This window comes from Morus notabilis, unplaced genomic scaffold (genome assembly GCF_000414095.1).
Source record: "Morus notabilis unplaced genomic scaffold, ASM41409v2 Scaffold284, whole genome shotgun sequence".
Classification (NCBI taxonomy): Eukaryota; Viridiplantae; Streptophyta; class Magnoliopsida; order Rosales; family Moraceae; genus Morus; species Morus notabilis.
The window spans coordinates 110,195-126,533 of NW_010361054.1; the positions used below are offsets into that span (position 1 = coordinate 110,195).

A 16,339-nucleotide genomic window follows, 5' to 3' on the forward strand; every position below is an offset into this window, starting at 1 on the left:
GAAAGAGAGAGTGAGTGTGGAAGAGAGAGATGATGAGAGAAAAATGAGAAAAAAGAAGGAAAAAGGAAAAAAAGGCGAATGGGCTTAGGTTTTCTGTGCAAATTTAATAATTAGATTTTAAAGTCCAATTTGAATAGAGTATGGAATGACCCATTATTCAAATTCTGAAAAATTAGTTACCAACACTTAAAACTGTTCGAGAGACATCAGTGTCAATTACAAAACAATCATTTTTAAAGGAGAAAGGTCCTTTACGTGATAATTATAACTGAGAATCTTTCACTAATATCTGATTAATTAATACTAACCACCGGATTTGATTAATTAATCTCAATCAATTTAACTAGATGTTACACCATAACATGGGGAAGTTTATTATTTTTTTTTCCAAAATTATTTTTCTTTAAAAAAATAATTTTCTGATGCCTTTGTGCATTGGGAAATTTTTGAAAATTACATATCTCGAATTTCAAAACTTCCTGACGCTACATGGTGTTGCAAATTTAATTTTTAAAAACTTTTGGATGCCTATATAGCGTCGGAAAATTATATCTCAAATCTCAAAAAACTTACCAACGATATGTGGTGTTGTAAATTTAATTCCTAAAAACTTTTCGACGCCTACGTAGCGTCAGAAAATTATATCCCAAATCTCAAATAACTTCCCGACGCTATATGGGGTCGCAAATTTAATTCCCAAAAACTTCCCGGGGCCTACATAGCATCAGAAAATTAACTCCCAACTCTCAAAAAACTACTCGACGCTAACTAGCATTGGGAACTTAATTCCTAAAAACTTCTCGACGCTTGGTAAATAGAATTAGGAAGTTTCTAGTCAACAAAATCCACCCCGTGAGAGACCAAATAAATTTACCGACGCTAACTTTTTAAAATAACGTCAATAAATATGAATATTTCTGACAATATTAAAGTGTCAAGAATTATTAACGTCAATAAATACATTTTTTCTTATAGTGTGGGCACCCGTCTAATGAAAATGTAATATTAAAACACTTTTTTTACGTTAACTTTTTTACTTATGTTTCTCATTCCTAACATGATATGCATTAATGGTTAAGTCAAATCCATCGTAATTTTAATTTAACTTTAAATAATTATTGTAATAAAAAAAACTTTAATAATTATTTTTGTTTTAAAAATATTATTATTTAAATTGCTTTTTAAAATGCTTCTAAGTTGCTATTTTTTTTTTCAAACGCTACATACATAAAAAAAATGTATAAACACCAACGTATATAAGATCTACACAATGCATACAAGAATCATAACCAATTTCTTCAAAAAAACGCAAAAAAAAAAAAAAAAAAAAGCTTCATAAGAAAACGTTCAGTAGATATTGAAAAACAAAAAAGCCGTTGTACAGAGCGTATTATTCCCTCCACCCAATGGAATTAGGAATAGCACGACTTGTATTGAAAAGCAAATGAAATTATAGTAGTTAAAAAATAAAAGTAATTATTTAAAGTTAATTGATTAAAATAAGAGAATTAAATATAATTAATTTTGATAATTTTGATTAAACAATTAAAGTATAATGTATTAGGAAGACTAAAGAGAAAGATGAGTAAAAATATTTGACTAGAAAAAGTATCCAAATATTACGTTTTTATTAAAATGATGTATTATATAAATAAAATAACGTGGTACCTCAATATAAACAGTGAAAAGTTGCGGGGCTCCGTCCTTTATCATAGTCCATAGATGACCCAAAGGAAAGAAAAGAAAAAAGAAAAAAGAAAAAGAAAAAGAAAACAGAAAAAAGAAAAAGAAAAAAGAAAAAAGAAAAAAGAAAAAAAAAGAGAAAGAGAAAGAAAAAAGAAAAAACAATAACAAAAAAGGTCAATTTAAACGACGCCGCACCGGAATCCACGCTTCCCCGTACAATGCATGAGTGTTATAATCAAATTTGTCGTCTTCTCTCTAGAATGAAAAAAAAAAAAAAAAAATCCATACGTTCATCAGAGAGAGAGAGTTAGGGAGAGGACAAGAGCGAGCTGATCTTCGTCTTCGATCTCCGCTCTACAGCCTGCTCCTTCTCTTTCCAATTCTTCCGACGAAATTTCGCGCCAAATTATATTAGGCGTAAGATCTCTATTCTCTAATTTTCATCTTTTTCTTTCAATTTCCTGATTTTTTTTTTTTTTTTTTTTTTTTTTTTTTTATTTTTTTTTTTTGTCAATTTTTCTGATAGTTTTGAATCTACATCTGGTATATGCTCAAATTTACCTGATTATTTTCCTGCCTATTCTGCTATTTATTAGTATTTTTGCGTATTGTCTCTGTCACAGTCTAAATTCTGTTTAGTGCTCACATAGCTTTGTCTTGATTTATGCATAATTTCAATGTTTTATGAATTCTGACTTTTCTTGAAATTGCCTTTTTGATTGGATACGCATTTAAGTTTTTTTTTTTTTTTGGGGGGGGGGGGGGGCATGTAGAGAAAAAAAATTGTCTATAAATAATCTGCTAGATTGAATTGATTCTTATTGGTCGCTACGCAGAAAGATAGGATTATCTATGTTCAAAATTGTATTTTCGTAATATCTAGTCTGGGAAATGATAAAAATTCGGTTACTATAATATGCAAGTTGTCACCTCTAATTTCAAAATATTATTTTGTCTTCCTCTTCTTCTTCTTCTTCTTCTTCTTCTTCTTCTTCTTCTTCTTCTTCTTCTTCTTCTTTTTCTTTTTTTTTTTTCCGACCTGAAATTGTTCTATTGTAATGTTTCGTGATTGTCATTGCATCTGAATATTTAAGATGACTGACTTGGTTGCTACCTAAATTAGTCTGTTTAGGTTCGATTGAGGAGTAAAAACCGTTGACATAGTAAACAAGAAGAAGAAATCTTCAAAGCTTTGTTCGTGGCTTACTAGTGTTTCTATTGGAAGATGGCTCAGACTCGGCAGTTTTGATAGCTTCTTTAATTATACGACAGTTGTACTTATTTATGATGTGGGGTTTTGCTGCAAATGCCATTTCAAATATTGGACTGAAGAAGAACTTGATCCATCCGAGTCAACCTAGTGCAGAGTGCTCAGATGATGATGCCTGTTCTAACGGCAGCGGAGAAGAAGGGCTTGAGTGTCCCATATGCTGTGAATCTTTCAATATTGTTGAGAATATACCATATGTCTTATGGTGCGGCCATACTTTGTGCAAAAATTGTGTAATGGGGCTTCAGTGGGCTGTCGTGAAATTTCCCACTCAACAGTTTCAGGTTCCACTTTTCATTTCCTGCCCTTGGTGCCACCTGTTATCGTTCCGGCTGGTTTACAAGGGTAATTTGAAATTTCCTCGCAAGAACTTCTTCCTTTTATGGATGGTCGAGAGCTTGAATGGAGACAGGGTTAAGTTTGGATCCTCCTCTGGTGGGGAAAATCAACAGGTTTTGCATCAAAACAGAAATTTAGCCGTCGGAAATGCAGGTTGTAGCGGTAACCACAGGAGGGCCTCATTTTCTGGTTATACTGGACCGTCAAGAGATAACGGTGATGATGGTGGCAGCCACGTCGATTGGCACTATTTTTCCCTTTACAGATCTCTTGATTTCGTTATTCACTTCACGTCCAAGTTCCCATTAGTCATCATACTTCTTTTGATTGTCTTCTTTGTTATACCTGGAAGTGCTGTCATCTTGACCATCTACTTTATACTCACTGTTCTTTTTGCAATTCCGTCTTTCTCGGTATTGTACTTTGCATACCCTACTTTACAGAGGCTGGTGAGAGAAATAATCTCATGAGACCTGATATTTTTATCACGTCAGAAAATCATGGAAATCAGTGCTTATGCCTTTTCTCGTTCTTGCTACATTGTTTAGAACTCGTCCCCATATGTCATTTTGATGCATGAAAGCTTGTAAGCTGTTATATGGTATTTATCACAGAATGGAAGTTTCAAGAGACTCTGAGGCATTTTTCTGTGAGTAATCACTCGCACTTTTGAGAACTTATTGTATGAACCTGAGAGAGCACTTTATATTGCTCAATTGGTTTTGGTTACGATAATATTTTTGTTGGTGATTTTGCAGAAAACTCTTAGGGATTTTTTGGGAGTCATTTAGTGTTTTTCTTAAATTCTGTGATTGTAACCTTCTAATAGTCATTGTTGGGGTACATGCAGCCCTTTGAACTTCAGTTTCCCTTATTAAATTGGTGGCGTCGGTGCATGTCATCTATACATTGCTCCTAAGTGAAACTTCTCATATGGAATATATATTTTTCATGTATTCTCTTTTGTAATTGTAGCAGTGATATGGACAATGGAGGAAATAAATAAGGCAGGAAGGATGTGAAGGAATAAGATAGACTATTGTATTTGTACTTGCATTTGTATTTGTTCTTGCGGAACGTTTATTGAGATTGCAGGTGTAAAATGTTTCTTCACTATACATGAAGTTTTGTGAGACTTCAATTTTGGCGAAAGCACATATTTACGAATTTTTTTGATAAGAGTGGTAAATCATGCAGCAAAGTTTTCATACAAGTGGTATCTCATTTAGGTACAAGGTTATAAAAGAATTATTACATTCACTAGGTATTTTGCTGCTTAGCTTGAAACTGTCCCTGATTATATAATTTGTAAAATTAGAAGCAGAAACATGTTTTTGGAACTTTCCCTGTTTTTCTGATTATATTTGCCTTTTCTTTCACCTTAAACACGTCATTCCTCTTCTTTTCCTCTGCCTTTGCCCTTGCTCCCCCTGCAGTCTGATCAATATGTTCAATATTGCTGCGGAACCTTTGCATGGCTTTGGCCCCTTTGCTCTCCAATTCTCTCTGCAACTCGAGTAAGTTGAGCATCAGTATCTAAGTCGAGTTCTAATACAAGAATTTGAACAGAAAATAAATACGAAAAAAAAACCTCTTGTTTATCCAGTCGGCGCTTGGCTTTTTTCTTCTTCTTGTCCTCCCATGAATGTATGGTGGATTGTTGCTTCTCATACCTGAAAATTATGAATACATTATCACACTGTCGGGCAATCTGGAACTTTCTATGTCTGATTGTCAATCTATTTGCTGTGAAACTCAAAGTTAGGTTTTCAAGGCGTCTTAATGAAAACTTAAACCTTTTTCAATAAACAGTCTTTAAATGATTACCTTTCTGTGATCCTAGCCAACTCAGCTTGTTCCCAAATATCTGCTTGTGATTTTTCTGTCCCAGGCCTTGTTGAACTCTGCCTTCTGGTTTCAGCTGGTGGGGGTGCAGGTTTAGCAGTGGTGGGCAAATCAGGCTTCGATTTTTTACTTCCAAGTTTGAAACTTCCACTCGATTTCTTAAAACTGCCTTTCGGTGGCTTATCAGCAGGAGGCAAGGCCTTTTCAGCTGTTACTGGCACCTTGCTATCTTGATTTTCGAAACTTTTCATTGAACTTTCACCTGATGGAGGACATCTCCCATTCTTCTTAGTTCGAGTTCAGGAAAGAAATGATTACAACTTTGGATTTTAATGCAATGAATATGTTTTGGCATAGCTTACCTGAGAATCTTTTGGAATCTTTACCGGAGTCTGGAATTGAAATTATCCCGTCTTCTTTCTTGCTCTTGGTTGCGACGGTAGAAGTTCCAGGCTCCTTCGTTCTCTGTTTTTGGTCTGGGGTTCCGAATTCTTCGAGCGAGCTAATGGCATATGCAGCAGCTGCCACTGCAATCCCTTGCTCATCTCCATTGCTGGAATCATAATCTCGACTCATTTGCCTAGAGAATTTTCTTTGAAACCAGTTCTGCTCTTTCTTTTTATCTGCAAGTTAAAACCATTCCAATTCTTGCTTCATTTATTCTTGTATGGCATATTTGCTCAACTCTTAGTCTTTTTATATATACATATAATATAAATATAATATAAAAGAAAAAAATGTATAGAAACTACTGATTTTAAGCATTGCCGTACCAATTCTCTAAAGGGTGCTCATATGTATATCTAGTCAGAAATAAAACTGAGGTGTATTACCTTTAAAAGGTTGAGGTTTTGGGGGTGGAATACTTTGATCCCTGCCACTGCCAGACTCCTCTTTCTTCTCCTTTCGAGTGCCAGAAAATCTGATCCCCAAAAAAAAAAAAAAGTGCAGGTTATTCATACTCTGTTTCATTGTTAAAAAAAAAATAAAAAAAAATCTTGCATTTTCAAGAGATAAACAACTCTAAGGCACCTCGTTTGCCTAAACAAATCATCCATTCCCGGAACAAAGCCTGGTCTGAAATTTCTTTCTGAAAAATTTGACACCCATGTGGTGGGATGATGTTTATTTGAATAGATAAAAGGAGGTTCCTTTAAAAGGTTGATTATAGGCTTCTTAATATTAGGGGATTGAGGGTTTGGTTGGAAGTTTTTAAGATACTTTGCATGTAAGCCCTGATTTGCATCTTAAAAGGCCTTACTAGTGAAGAAAAGTATTCCTTCTTTTCCTTTCTGCTCAGCTTTCCATGTACTAGCATATGTTTTTTTGTTTTTTTTGTTTTTTAATAGAAGTTATCTTGGAATTGGAATCTATTACCTCAACCGTTATAGTTAACAGCAATAAGATAGAACAACTTTCTTTTGTTGCTTTGTCAAAATTCTGCTTATTCGCCATTTGAAAGCATTGTATTTCCCAGCCCAAATTTATTTAACCTTATTTGGGAAGCTTTTATCAATTCAGAAACAGTAAATAAAGGGCATATCTTAAAAAACAAAACAAAAAAATTTGATTAATAGTAACTGGTAAAATGTTTAAACAAAACTAGAACAATGTGTGAAGAATTTTTTATTTAAGCACATGCACGAGCCTTTATGTCCTTGAGAACTACAAAGACAAAAGAATGGGGTGCAACTCTGATTGCTGAGGAAGAATCAACAAGAACAGGCTGCATCTGAGGAATAATATCTGATGAATTTGTTAGCTGCAGAGGACTTCCATTCAGTAGCACCACATCGCTTTGAATATCGCCGTCTTTCGCCGTTAAATGGTACTCTTCTCTTTGTGATCTACTTTCAAATAGCTTCCGATGCGCATTAGAATCTTCGGCTATGGCAACGTCGAAGAAGGTAGAGTTGGACAAGTTGATCAAAAGCAAAGTAACCCCAGGCTGAAAAAACACAGTTTTGAATCAGTACTTTAGTACTTCACCATGCCTACCAAGACTTTGAAAGCGTAAAACAAAGTCTTACACGTTGTTGTCTTGAACAATGTGAATAAGCTCGCAAATATGGAGATCCATTGTGACTGGTTTTCAATACTTCCTTTCCCATTAGCCGGTGCCATAGAAGTGCACTATTGGCAAACCATCAATATAAATTGATATTTGAACGTTGAAACTACAGAATTAAAAGGAATAATTGACTAGCTTCAAAATTTTTTATAAAGCTTGAGATTCTAACCCATAATAGTCAGGATTAGGAACAAAGTTGAAACTACAGAATTAAAAGGAATAATTGACTAACTTCAAAATTTTTATAAAGCTTGAGATTCTAACCCATAATAGTCAGGATTAGGAACAAAGGTGGTTGTATTGAGCAGGCCATAGTTCCCTCCAATGAAGGCTTGTCTGCAGTATACCTTGTGGTTTAAGGTGGATGCCATGCCTAGTTGATCCAAATACCTGTTTTCTTTCCAGAAAGGGTTAAGCTCATCGGTGCCCCTGAATTTTAAGGTCATTCTCAATTTGTTCCATAAACTTTGAAAAATCCTACTTTATCCCATGAATTTTGAATTAGTTCACTTAAATGCTTTTGTAAGAATTTCTATTAAAATCAGACATAAAAAAAAAGAAGTTAAGCGTCTTCATAAGGTTTTTATATGTATGTTTTTTTACAGATGTTCTAACCGAAAGCCAAATGACGACATTGCTCTCTTTTTTTTCTATCTATTTTTAATAGAAATTTCAACCAAAGGAATTAAATAGGAAGAATTCAAAATTCAGGGCATAAAATAAGTGTTTTTAAAATTAGGGAGCATGCTAAGAATGACTCTAAAATTTAAGGACACTTGTGAGAATAATTCTTCAAAAAATGAGTCAATCCCCAATTTCTTTACATGTAAATTTTGAAAGTATATTATAGTGGAGTTTCTAACCAGAAGCCCCCAACAAATCTATCTTGAATATTTTTGCCACCACTGTTGAAAGCTCCACCTCCTTCCCCAACCCAAGCTCCCGCCAATGGAGCATGCTTTTGGACGGACCTCGAGACATTTTCGTATGTTCGAGCAATGAGGTCCAGATAAAACGGGTCTTGAATCTTGTTGATAAGATTCGGATCAATTCCTGAATATTACACTTTTGTTTAGAGTAATGACACACGTTCATGAAAGAAAATTTTATCCTGAGCATCATCAATGCAAAATTTTATCCAAAAATGACAATTTTATCACTATTTTACATGGTTTAATATCTTAATTTCAGATATGCCACGAAACACTTTTTCATAACGCTGCATTGTTTTTCTTTTGTTAAAGACCAAAAGGAAAAATGAGTCCTTAAAATTGCTGGCAAAAATCAGGAACATTATATTTGGCTACATACCAGAACCAAGATTGTAGATATGGTGAGTTACACCATCTATAACTTCTGGTCCAATGGTCTCTAGAAAGGTAGTGAACCATTTTTCTTCATAAAATCCAGCCGGGCCTAGGACTTTGGGCCTTGTGGATGAATCCGGGTACAAATCCTTGACTAGATTCTTTAGCACAATTATGTCCTTCCCATATTGTACACTATCCAACTTCGCAGATACACCGTACCCACATAACTCATTCCCTGCGGAATTTTTTATTAACAATTTAGTCCCTAAATTTTCATTAGAGTAGCAATAAACTCCCATCTTAATTGTATGGAATTTTGTTGCTAATTCAGAGGTTAAATCACCAGAGAAAAATAAATTTTGAAGGATGAAATGGTATAAAGTACTAGAATTCACAAGGTGCATATGCTCAAACATTGTAACAATTTCGTCCAATATTCAAGTCCCGATTGTGGTCAATTGCTACTAAAGTTTAAAAACTAAATTGCGAGGAAAAAAAAATAGGGGACAAAAGTGCCAAAATCACGAGAAGTTTTGGGACACAAGTGCTGAAAACCACACATAAACTTGAAGGTGATGAACCATATTTACCTAGCTCATAGGAGTCAATCTTGTAGCCATTTGCAATGGTGTACTTCATAAGTTCTCGGGCATTTTGAGGGTCCCATGCACCTACCCATAAAATGCCCACTTGAGAAGCTCTCTTCCCATGAAGTGCGTTCAGACCGAACGTTACCAATGCTCTGCCCCCGCCCGCCCCCACACACACCAAAAAAAAAAAAAAAAAAAAAAAAAAAAAAAAAAAAAAAAAAATTGTGGTTTATTTTAAAAAAAAAAAAAAAAAAAAAAAAAAAAAGAAAAAGTTTGGTTATATTTTCATTGTAGTTTTTCACAACTTGGGGCGGCAAAAAAAGTATGTGTACATAGTGTATAATTAGTGTACCCTTGTGCTCAATTTGTCCGTGAATATCGTTTCTATCAAAAAAGAAAAAAAAAAAAGAGAAGAAAACAAATAATAGTATACCCTGTTTGGTTAAACAAGTCGTTGAGTTCATCCCATTTGTTGTTAGGAAGGCAACCCTTGCTAAATCCAAACATACCACTCTTGTCTGGCTTGAACTGGGGGCAATCTGTATTTTCATTACCAACATCGTACACTACCAAATCTTGTAATGACCCTCCAATTCTTATCCTCATAGGATTGAAGGCTGAAAAATCAGTGGAAGTTAGAAAAGTGCAAGAAGATTTTAAAAATGACAATATCACATCCAAACGTTATTTGTAACTACTAACTACTACCGTTAATTCATTAGACAGAAAAAAAGAACAGGAAAAAAAGGGAAAAAGGAAAAAAGAGACTCACCCTTGATAGCATTCATGAAAATCTTGTTTTTCAAATCCTACAAAAGATGGAATCGAACCGAAGACTTGAATATCATAAGTTAAAAAGAAGAGAGAGAAAGAGAGAGAAGAGTAGTACCAAGTCAAGAATGCTAGTATTTCCCCATGGGCATTGATTATAGTCACATTTTTCATTCGGCCACCAATCTAAAGTTGCACATATAAAGTTTTCGTCTGTTATGGCTATGGAGTTTTCTCCTTTAATTGTAACTCTTATAACTTCAGCTGAAGAAACGGAAAACAATGTTAAAAGGAAACAACCCAATACTACTTTCATTTCCATCCTAGGATAGCTCTGCTTTGCAAAATAACGTTATAGAAAATGACAAACTTATAGCTATAGTTGGTCAAATAATCGTAAAAAATGTATCACCTTCTTTGTGTTTTTCTGAGGACCAAGCTTTTCTATATATATATATATATATTAGCATTGTATTCCTTTCAAGTATATCACCTTCTTCGTGTTTTTAGCATAATTCTTGTGTATTTGGAAATATTTTTCTTTTTGTGTGTAGAGATGTCAGCAAAAGAACTTCAGCCCTTGTCTGTGAAATAAAACATATGAAATGGTTAAAAAACTCAATTATTTTTGTTTAAAAAAAACGAAAAGAAAAAGGAGTACGTGAAAAATCTCATTATCTCAAATGGACCGTCTTACTGGAAGGGAAAAAAAAAAAAAAGAAAGAGGAGAGATGTGTGAAACATAAAAATAGAACGAAGACAAATTGCTCTCGTTGAGAGTCGAACTCAAGACCTCCCGCTTACTAAACGGGTGCTCTAACCAACTGAGCTACGAGAGCAGCTGACAATTGACTAAAACATACAATATATAATGAAAAACTATAAGGTCATAAATTATAACAACCCAAAAGACAATCGTATTTTCTTCATCAATTGAATTTGGCTGCCCATGCCAATTGCTACCCTCATTTTTGGATTTTTTTTTCTCTTTGAAATAATTGTTGGAGAAATTTTTTCTTGGTAAATGAAGTTATATTACGAATGTCAGCATATTCCACCACTAGGAGATGCCTTCTACTTTTGGAGAAATGCAAGAACATGCAGGACCTGAAGAAATCACATGCATTGGTTCTCACAACTGGTCTTGGCACCAACACCTTTGCTTTAAGCAGGCTCTTGGCCTTCTGCTCGGACCCACATCGTGGCAGCCCTTTCCATGCATGGAAAATCTTCCAAAACATTCAACAGCCCACAATTTGTATTTGGAATACAGTCTTGAAAGCATTCTTACTCAATGATGAACTCATCCAAACTATAAATATATATAAGGAGATGTTACATAGTAGCAACATTGCCCCTGATAATTACACACTTCCTTATGTGTTAAAGGCATGTTCTAGGCTGCAAAGCGCTTGTCTTGGAGTATCGGTTCATGGGCATGGATTGAAATCTGGGCTTGCGTTTGATTTGTTTGTGGGCAACTCTTTGATTGTCATGTATAGTGAGTTTCGTAATATGGAAGCTGCGCGGCAAGTGTTTGATGAAATGCCTAGTCTAAGTACTGTTTCATGGATGGTTATGATTTCCGGATATGGGAAGGTGGGTGAGGTGGACAAAGAAAGACTGTTTTTTGATTTAGCTCCAGTGAGAGATAGGGGAATATGGGGAGCAATGATATCTGGGTATGTGCAGAATGCTTGTTTCAAGGAAGGTCTTTACTTGTTTCGTTTGATGCAGTGTGCGGAAATAGAGCCTGATGAGGCCATATTCGTGAGCGTTCTTTGTGGTTGTGCTCATTTGGGAGCTCTGGATGTTGGGGTTTGGATTCACAGGTACTTGGATCGTCTTGGGTTGCCGTTGAGCGTTCGATTGGGTACTGGTCTTGTAGACATGTATGCGAAATGCGGGAACTTGGATTTAGCTAGGATGGTTTTCGAAAAGATGCCGCAGAAGGATACTGTTTGCTGGAATGCCATGATATCAGCAATGGCAATGCATGGAGATGGAGATACAGCATTCGAGTTATTTGAAGAGATGGAGGAGGCTGGAGTGCGACCGGATGACATCACCTTCATAGCCATTTTGACTGCCTGTAGTTATTCAGGCAGGGCATATGAAGGTATGCGAATGTTAGACAGAATGTGTAGAGTGTACCAAATTGAACCAAAAAGTGAGCACTACGGATGTATAGTTGACCTTCTTAGCCGAGCGGGATTGTTTGAAGAAGCAAGTAAAATGATTCAAAGACTTGCCACTTCAAGTAACCGCTCTGAAGAAGAGATGGCGTGGAGAGCATTTCTCAGTGCTTGCTGTAAACATGGGCAGTCTCAACTAGCAGAGTTTGCCCCTGAGAATCTCTCTCAGTCAGAACACGAAAGCGGGTTTTATGTTTTGCTTTCAAATTTATATGCATCTGCCGGAAAAGGATGCGATGCCGGGAAAGTGAGGAATCTGATGAAAAACAGAGGAATAGAGAAGGTACCAGGATGTAGCTCTGTTCAAATTGATGTTACAGTTCATGAATTCATTGCGGGAGAAAAGATACATCCGCAGATGAAAGAAATTCATTTGGTTTTGGAGAAGATAAACAAGCACTTGTATTATCCAGAGTGCAAGCCATATTAGTTAGGAGGGGATTAAACAGCCTCTTGTTCAATTTGAGTGCTATCAATCTTTGTTTTGAAACAAATAAAGCATTTTGTTTTTGCTTTTTTTGAAATTGAGTACATTGAAGAAAGTTCCCATATGGATGCTTCGATTTTGAATATGACTATAACTTTGAGCTTACTTCAAGACTGTCAGATTTTGTTTGATTTGGTGCTTAAAAACTCCACCGACCGGTCGGCATCATGATCATTTATGAAGCGCACACAAACAAAGCAACAACCCCCAAAATCTTATAAGACGACCAAAGCTCCTTTTGGACATGCTATTAATATTTTCCCGAATTCCCATTAATATACAGTTATTTATCAATAACAGAGCTACAACAATAGTTCATTGATACTATGACATGCGAATTACAAGTTAAATATTATATTTCTTTCATAGAGGGGGCTACTAAACTCTCTTCTCTCTCTCTCTCTCTAATCCTTCTTTTGAAGGGAGCAAAACTCAACTTTAAGTAAACAAAGAATAGATGGATTATCGTAACTAAACAAGAAAATCCGTATCAGTGAGTTCAAGAACTTTGTGGACACCAATTGGGTTTACACCTGATCGGAATGAATTTCCTTCAATGTACCTACAAGAAACAATCAGTGATAAATCTCTCAATTCTACACAAAAACGACAGGAACCTTAATCTTTTGAACTTTGAAGTGTCAAAAGGAACTCACATTTCTTTCAAGAATGGGTGTTTATAGAAGGAATCGGGAATCCTCCCCGTAAACTGGTTGTGATCCAAGTACCTGAAGCCAAATTAAAGGAAACCTTAATATTTGTCACTCGAAATGATATCCGATGCATACACGGACAAATATAAGGAGATACTACTGTATCCAAATAAACAGTTGGATTTATAGAAAAATATTATTTATAGAAAAAGATTCCCACCAACACCATCCAAATGGAAGAAATCCCAAAACATTAAACAGTCGAGAAGAAAAAGAAACTTACAAGTACGTCAATTTAGGAATGTGAGCAATCTCAGATGGTATTATCCCAGACATCTTGTTGTGGGACAGGTAGCTGTATCCAGAAAGCAATCAATTCACTAAACTAGAAAATTATATAAAAGCAATATGGCTTATGAAGAAAACATTTCTTATCCATAAGAGGTTTTCCTTTTCCCTGAGAGAGGCAGAAGAAAATTGTCAACTTACAAAATTTCCAAGTTGGTCAAGTTTGAGAGCTGTGATGGAATTCCACCCGTAAAGTAATTGTTATTTAAATAACTGCACATCAGAATCACAAATAAATTACTTAACATATACACAACAGTTAGTGGCAAAAAACTCAATGAAGTAGTTCAGTAGAACTGATTAGCTTGGATTAACATACAGGTTGCGAAGAGCCGGAAAACAACCCTCAATGCGTATAAGTTCTCTTATAGTGCCCACCAAGTGATTGTTACCAACATCCCTATGAATATATGGATTATAGACATCAGTACCCAGGAACAAATGCTTAGTATAAAAAGATGTGTTAGAGATTGGAAGTTTACAAGTGTTGAAGTTTTTGAAGGGTGCCTAGCTCTGGTGGAATCCTCCCAGTTAAACGATTTTCATGTAGATATAGATAGCGAAGCTCCGGAAGGTTAGCAAGTTCCTTAGGAATTTCCCCTTTGAAATTATTGAAGCTCAGATATCTGCAGAGTTTTATTCAAATAACTCTTAGCAATAAGGAGATAGCTTTATATAGAATATAGATACCCAAAAACTGATATTAGCATTAGAAAAGCTAGACCACTCACAAATGTGTTAAACTCCTCAGCTCGCCAATTTCAGGAGGGATCACATCTTGTAGCTTATTCCATCTCAAATTACTGACACAAAAATAAAAACTAGTCAATAAAAGAAGACCAAGATACTAAGCTAATGGTTTTAAGAGTCCAACTATCTTATCTATCCAGTACATAACAAGGGCTGGTGAGAGTCTAGAATATACGTATCCTCAATGGATTACCATATAGCATCAAGCCTATAATAATTTCCTACCATAGAACAACATCAACAAGGATGTAAAACGATTAAATTTACAAACAGTAACCCCACAAGCAAACTACTAATAGAAAAGGGGCAAAGGGCCATACAGAATCTTGAGACGCTTCAACCGTCCAATTTGAGGAGGAATAGGCCCTGTCAACTTGTTGTTATGGAGATCCCTGTCACACGGTCAGGCAGATTATGAACATTTTGAAACAAAAAAAACTATCCAAAATGACTAAACAACTGTACAGATTCACTGCACTTAGATTTTATCAAAAAAACCCATCCTACACATTCTACAAGCCCAAAGTCAAAGAAATCGCTCCAGCTAGAGCTACATTCTGACGTATATTTTTTAATAACAGGAGTTCAGAAACATCAACAGTTCGTAATAATGATAATGACAAAAGCATTTTTCATAAGAAAAAGTAAAAATTGTCAACATCATCCTATATAATTCAATGTTAAATCATACAATTGCTGAGAAACATTCACTACGCTAACTATCAATTTCACTTTTGACTTTTAACAATGAGTGAAAATCAATCTAACTTCACAAGTAAACTAAGAAACCAGAGAAAAAAGAACGAGAGGATCGGATATAACTTACAGCCTAGAGAGATCCAGTAGATTAGTAACAGCAGTAGGAAAAGGCCCAACAATCGAAACTGCATAAACTTCCCTGCAAACAAAGCAATAAATACCTAATCCGATCAATAACTCAATTTCCAAATTCGGCCAAAAAAAACTCCAAACGAAATTCGAGAAATCAAAAGATACGGAATCAATCAAGATTCCGCGGAAGCGTAATTACAATTCGGTGACGACTCGGTAATCGCCCTGAGTGGAACAGGTGACGCCGGACCAAGGCGGGAGATCGCCGTCGCCACAAGGATCGTCGCCGACCCACGCGTACACCACTCGCCACCCAAGGGACGCCTTTATCTCGTTCAGAGCTTTCACTACGCGCAAAAAAGAGGAGAGAGAAAGTGAGAAAACAAGAGGAAAGCAGAGAAACAACGACGCCATGGACGAGATCTGAGGAAAGAAACTCACCGTCGCGTTTGAGGGTTTTGGCATGGAGAAGCGGAGAGAAGAAGGCGAGGATGAGAAGGAGGCAAAATGCAGAGAAGAAAGAACGAAACCCCATTGTTTGGGGTGTGAATGAATGTCAGATATGGATCTCTGGGTTTCTGAAGAAACTGGATCTGAAATTTTGGGTCTTTTTTCAGTGACGAGTGGCTTTTTACTCCGAGTAAGTGCTTGCTCAGCGAACGCGTAAACGGCTTTAGAAAATAGCTGTTATTATTATTATTTGAAATATTACATACAATTTTGTCTTGTTCAGAGGGAGGTGTGTGAAAAAAAATAGCCCTTTTTACATTGGCTAAATTTTGTCCAAAAACAAAAAAAAAGTTTTTAACGGTGAAATTTTGAAACGCAAAACGATGACGGTGATTAGTCTTAAACAACAAGGACAAAATCATTTTTAATACCTTATATTATAATGAAATATACTTTTATTATTTTATATTTTTTATAATATTAAAATAATACCTTCACGTTTTTAAAAATAATTTCTCAACACCATAAAACTAATTTTTAATATATGTCGTGTTTGGAACCGATTTTTAAAACGGTTTTCACGTATTTCAAAAAATAAAAAATGAAAATGCAAACAAAATGACGTTTGTTTAGTAAATATTTTAAAAATAGTTGAAAATTATTTTTACTTTTCTGTTTTAAATTTTTAATACTTATCAATAATATTATAATATATTAATTAATCAACATCATTTTACTTTTAT

The 16,339-nt window shown here is 35.2% G+C and overlaps 5 protein-coding genes and 1 non-coding gene across 7 annotated transcripts; 2 read left to right on the plus strand and 4 right to left on the minus strand.

Moving 5' to 3' along the window:
- Positions 1-1,955: 1,955 nt before the first annotated feature.
- LOC21387753 lies at positions 1,956-4,316 on the plus strand. The gene is made up of 2 exons (XM_010098272.2): positions 1,956-2,103; positions 2,810-4,316. The coding sequence occupies exon 2, from the start codon at positions 2,971-2,973 to the stop codon at positions 3,763-3,765; it is 795 nt and encodes a 264-aa protein (XP_010096574.2). The 5' UTR covers positions 1,956-2,103; positions 2,810-2,970; the 3' UTR covers positions 3,766-4,316.
- A 171-nt stretch (positions 4,317-4,487) lies between these two features.
- LOC21387754 (remorin) lies at positions 4,488-6,269 on the minus strand. 2 transcript variants are annotated; one of them, XM_024165742.1, is made up of 6 exons: positions 6,173-6,269; positions 5,974-6,062; positions 5,503-5,763; positions 5,123-5,402; positions 4,887-4,968; positions 4,489-4,801 (listed from the first exon to the last, which is right to left on the minus strand). In XM_024165742.1, the coding sequence occupies exons 1-6, from the start codon at positions 6,196-6,198 to the stop codon at positions 4,610-4,612; spliced, it is 930 nt and encodes a 309-aa protein (XP_024021510.1). In that variant the 5' UTR covers positions 6,199-6,269; the 3' UTR covers positions 4,489-4,609. The 2 variants fall into 2 exon arrangements, with proteins under 2 accessions (XP_024021509.1, XP_024021510.1); XM_024165741.1 differs by having other exon boundaries at positions 4,488-4,801; positions 5,974-6,220.
- A 460-nt stretch (positions 6,270-6,729) lies between these two features.
- Positions 6,730-10,415, minus strand: LOC21387755 (heparanase-like protein 2). The gene is made up of 10 exons (XM_024165748.1): positions 10,295-10,415; positions 10,001-10,146; positions 9,884-9,920; positions 9,545-9,728; positions 9,112-9,263; positions 8,523-8,756; positions 8,075-8,264; positions 7,476-7,601; positions 7,171-7,273; positions 6,730-7,088 (listed from the first exon to the last, which is right to left on the minus strand). Exons 1-10 carry the CDS (start codon positions 10,350-10,352, stop codon positions 6,771-6,773), a joined length of 1,548 nt encoding a protein of 515 aa, XP_024021516.1. The 5' UTR covers positions 10,353-10,415; the 3' UTR covers positions 6,730-6,770.
- A 232-nt stretch (positions 10,416-10,647) lies between these two features.
- On the minus strand, positions 10,648-10,721 carry TRNAT-AGU. Its single transcript has one exon. It is a non-coding gene; the product is annotated as a tRNA-Thr (tRNA).
- Positions 10,722-10,839: 118 nt separating this feature from the next.
- On the plus strand, positions 10,840-12,508 carry LOC21387756 (pentatricopeptide repeat-containing protein At2g20540). The gene has a single exon (XM_010098275.2). The coding sequence runs from the start codon at positions 10,924-10,926 to the stop codon at positions 12,505-12,507; it is 1,584 nt and encodes a 527-aa protein (XP_010096577.2). The 5' UTR covers positions 10,840-10,923; the 3' UTR covers position 12,508.
- Positions 12,509-12,784: 276 nt separating this feature from the next.
- On the minus strand, positions 12,785-15,804 carry LOC21387757 (probable leucine-rich repeat receptor-like protein kinase At1g35710). The gene is made up of 11 exons (XM_010098276.2): positions 15,588-15,804; positions 15,346-15,493; positions 15,142-15,213; positions 14,636-14,707; positions 14,297-14,368; positions 14,048-14,191; positions 13,885-13,965; positions 13,707-13,778; positions 13,501-13,572; positions 13,221-13,292; positions 12,785-13,126 (listed from the first exon to the last, which is right to left on the minus strand). Exons 1-11 carry the CDS (start codon positions 15,679-15,681, stop codon positions 13,036-13,038), a joined length of 990 nt encoding a protein of 329 aa, XP_010096578.1. The 5' UTR covers positions 15,682-15,804; the 3' UTR covers positions 12,785-13,035.
- Positions 15,805-16,339: the final 535 nt, after the last annotated feature.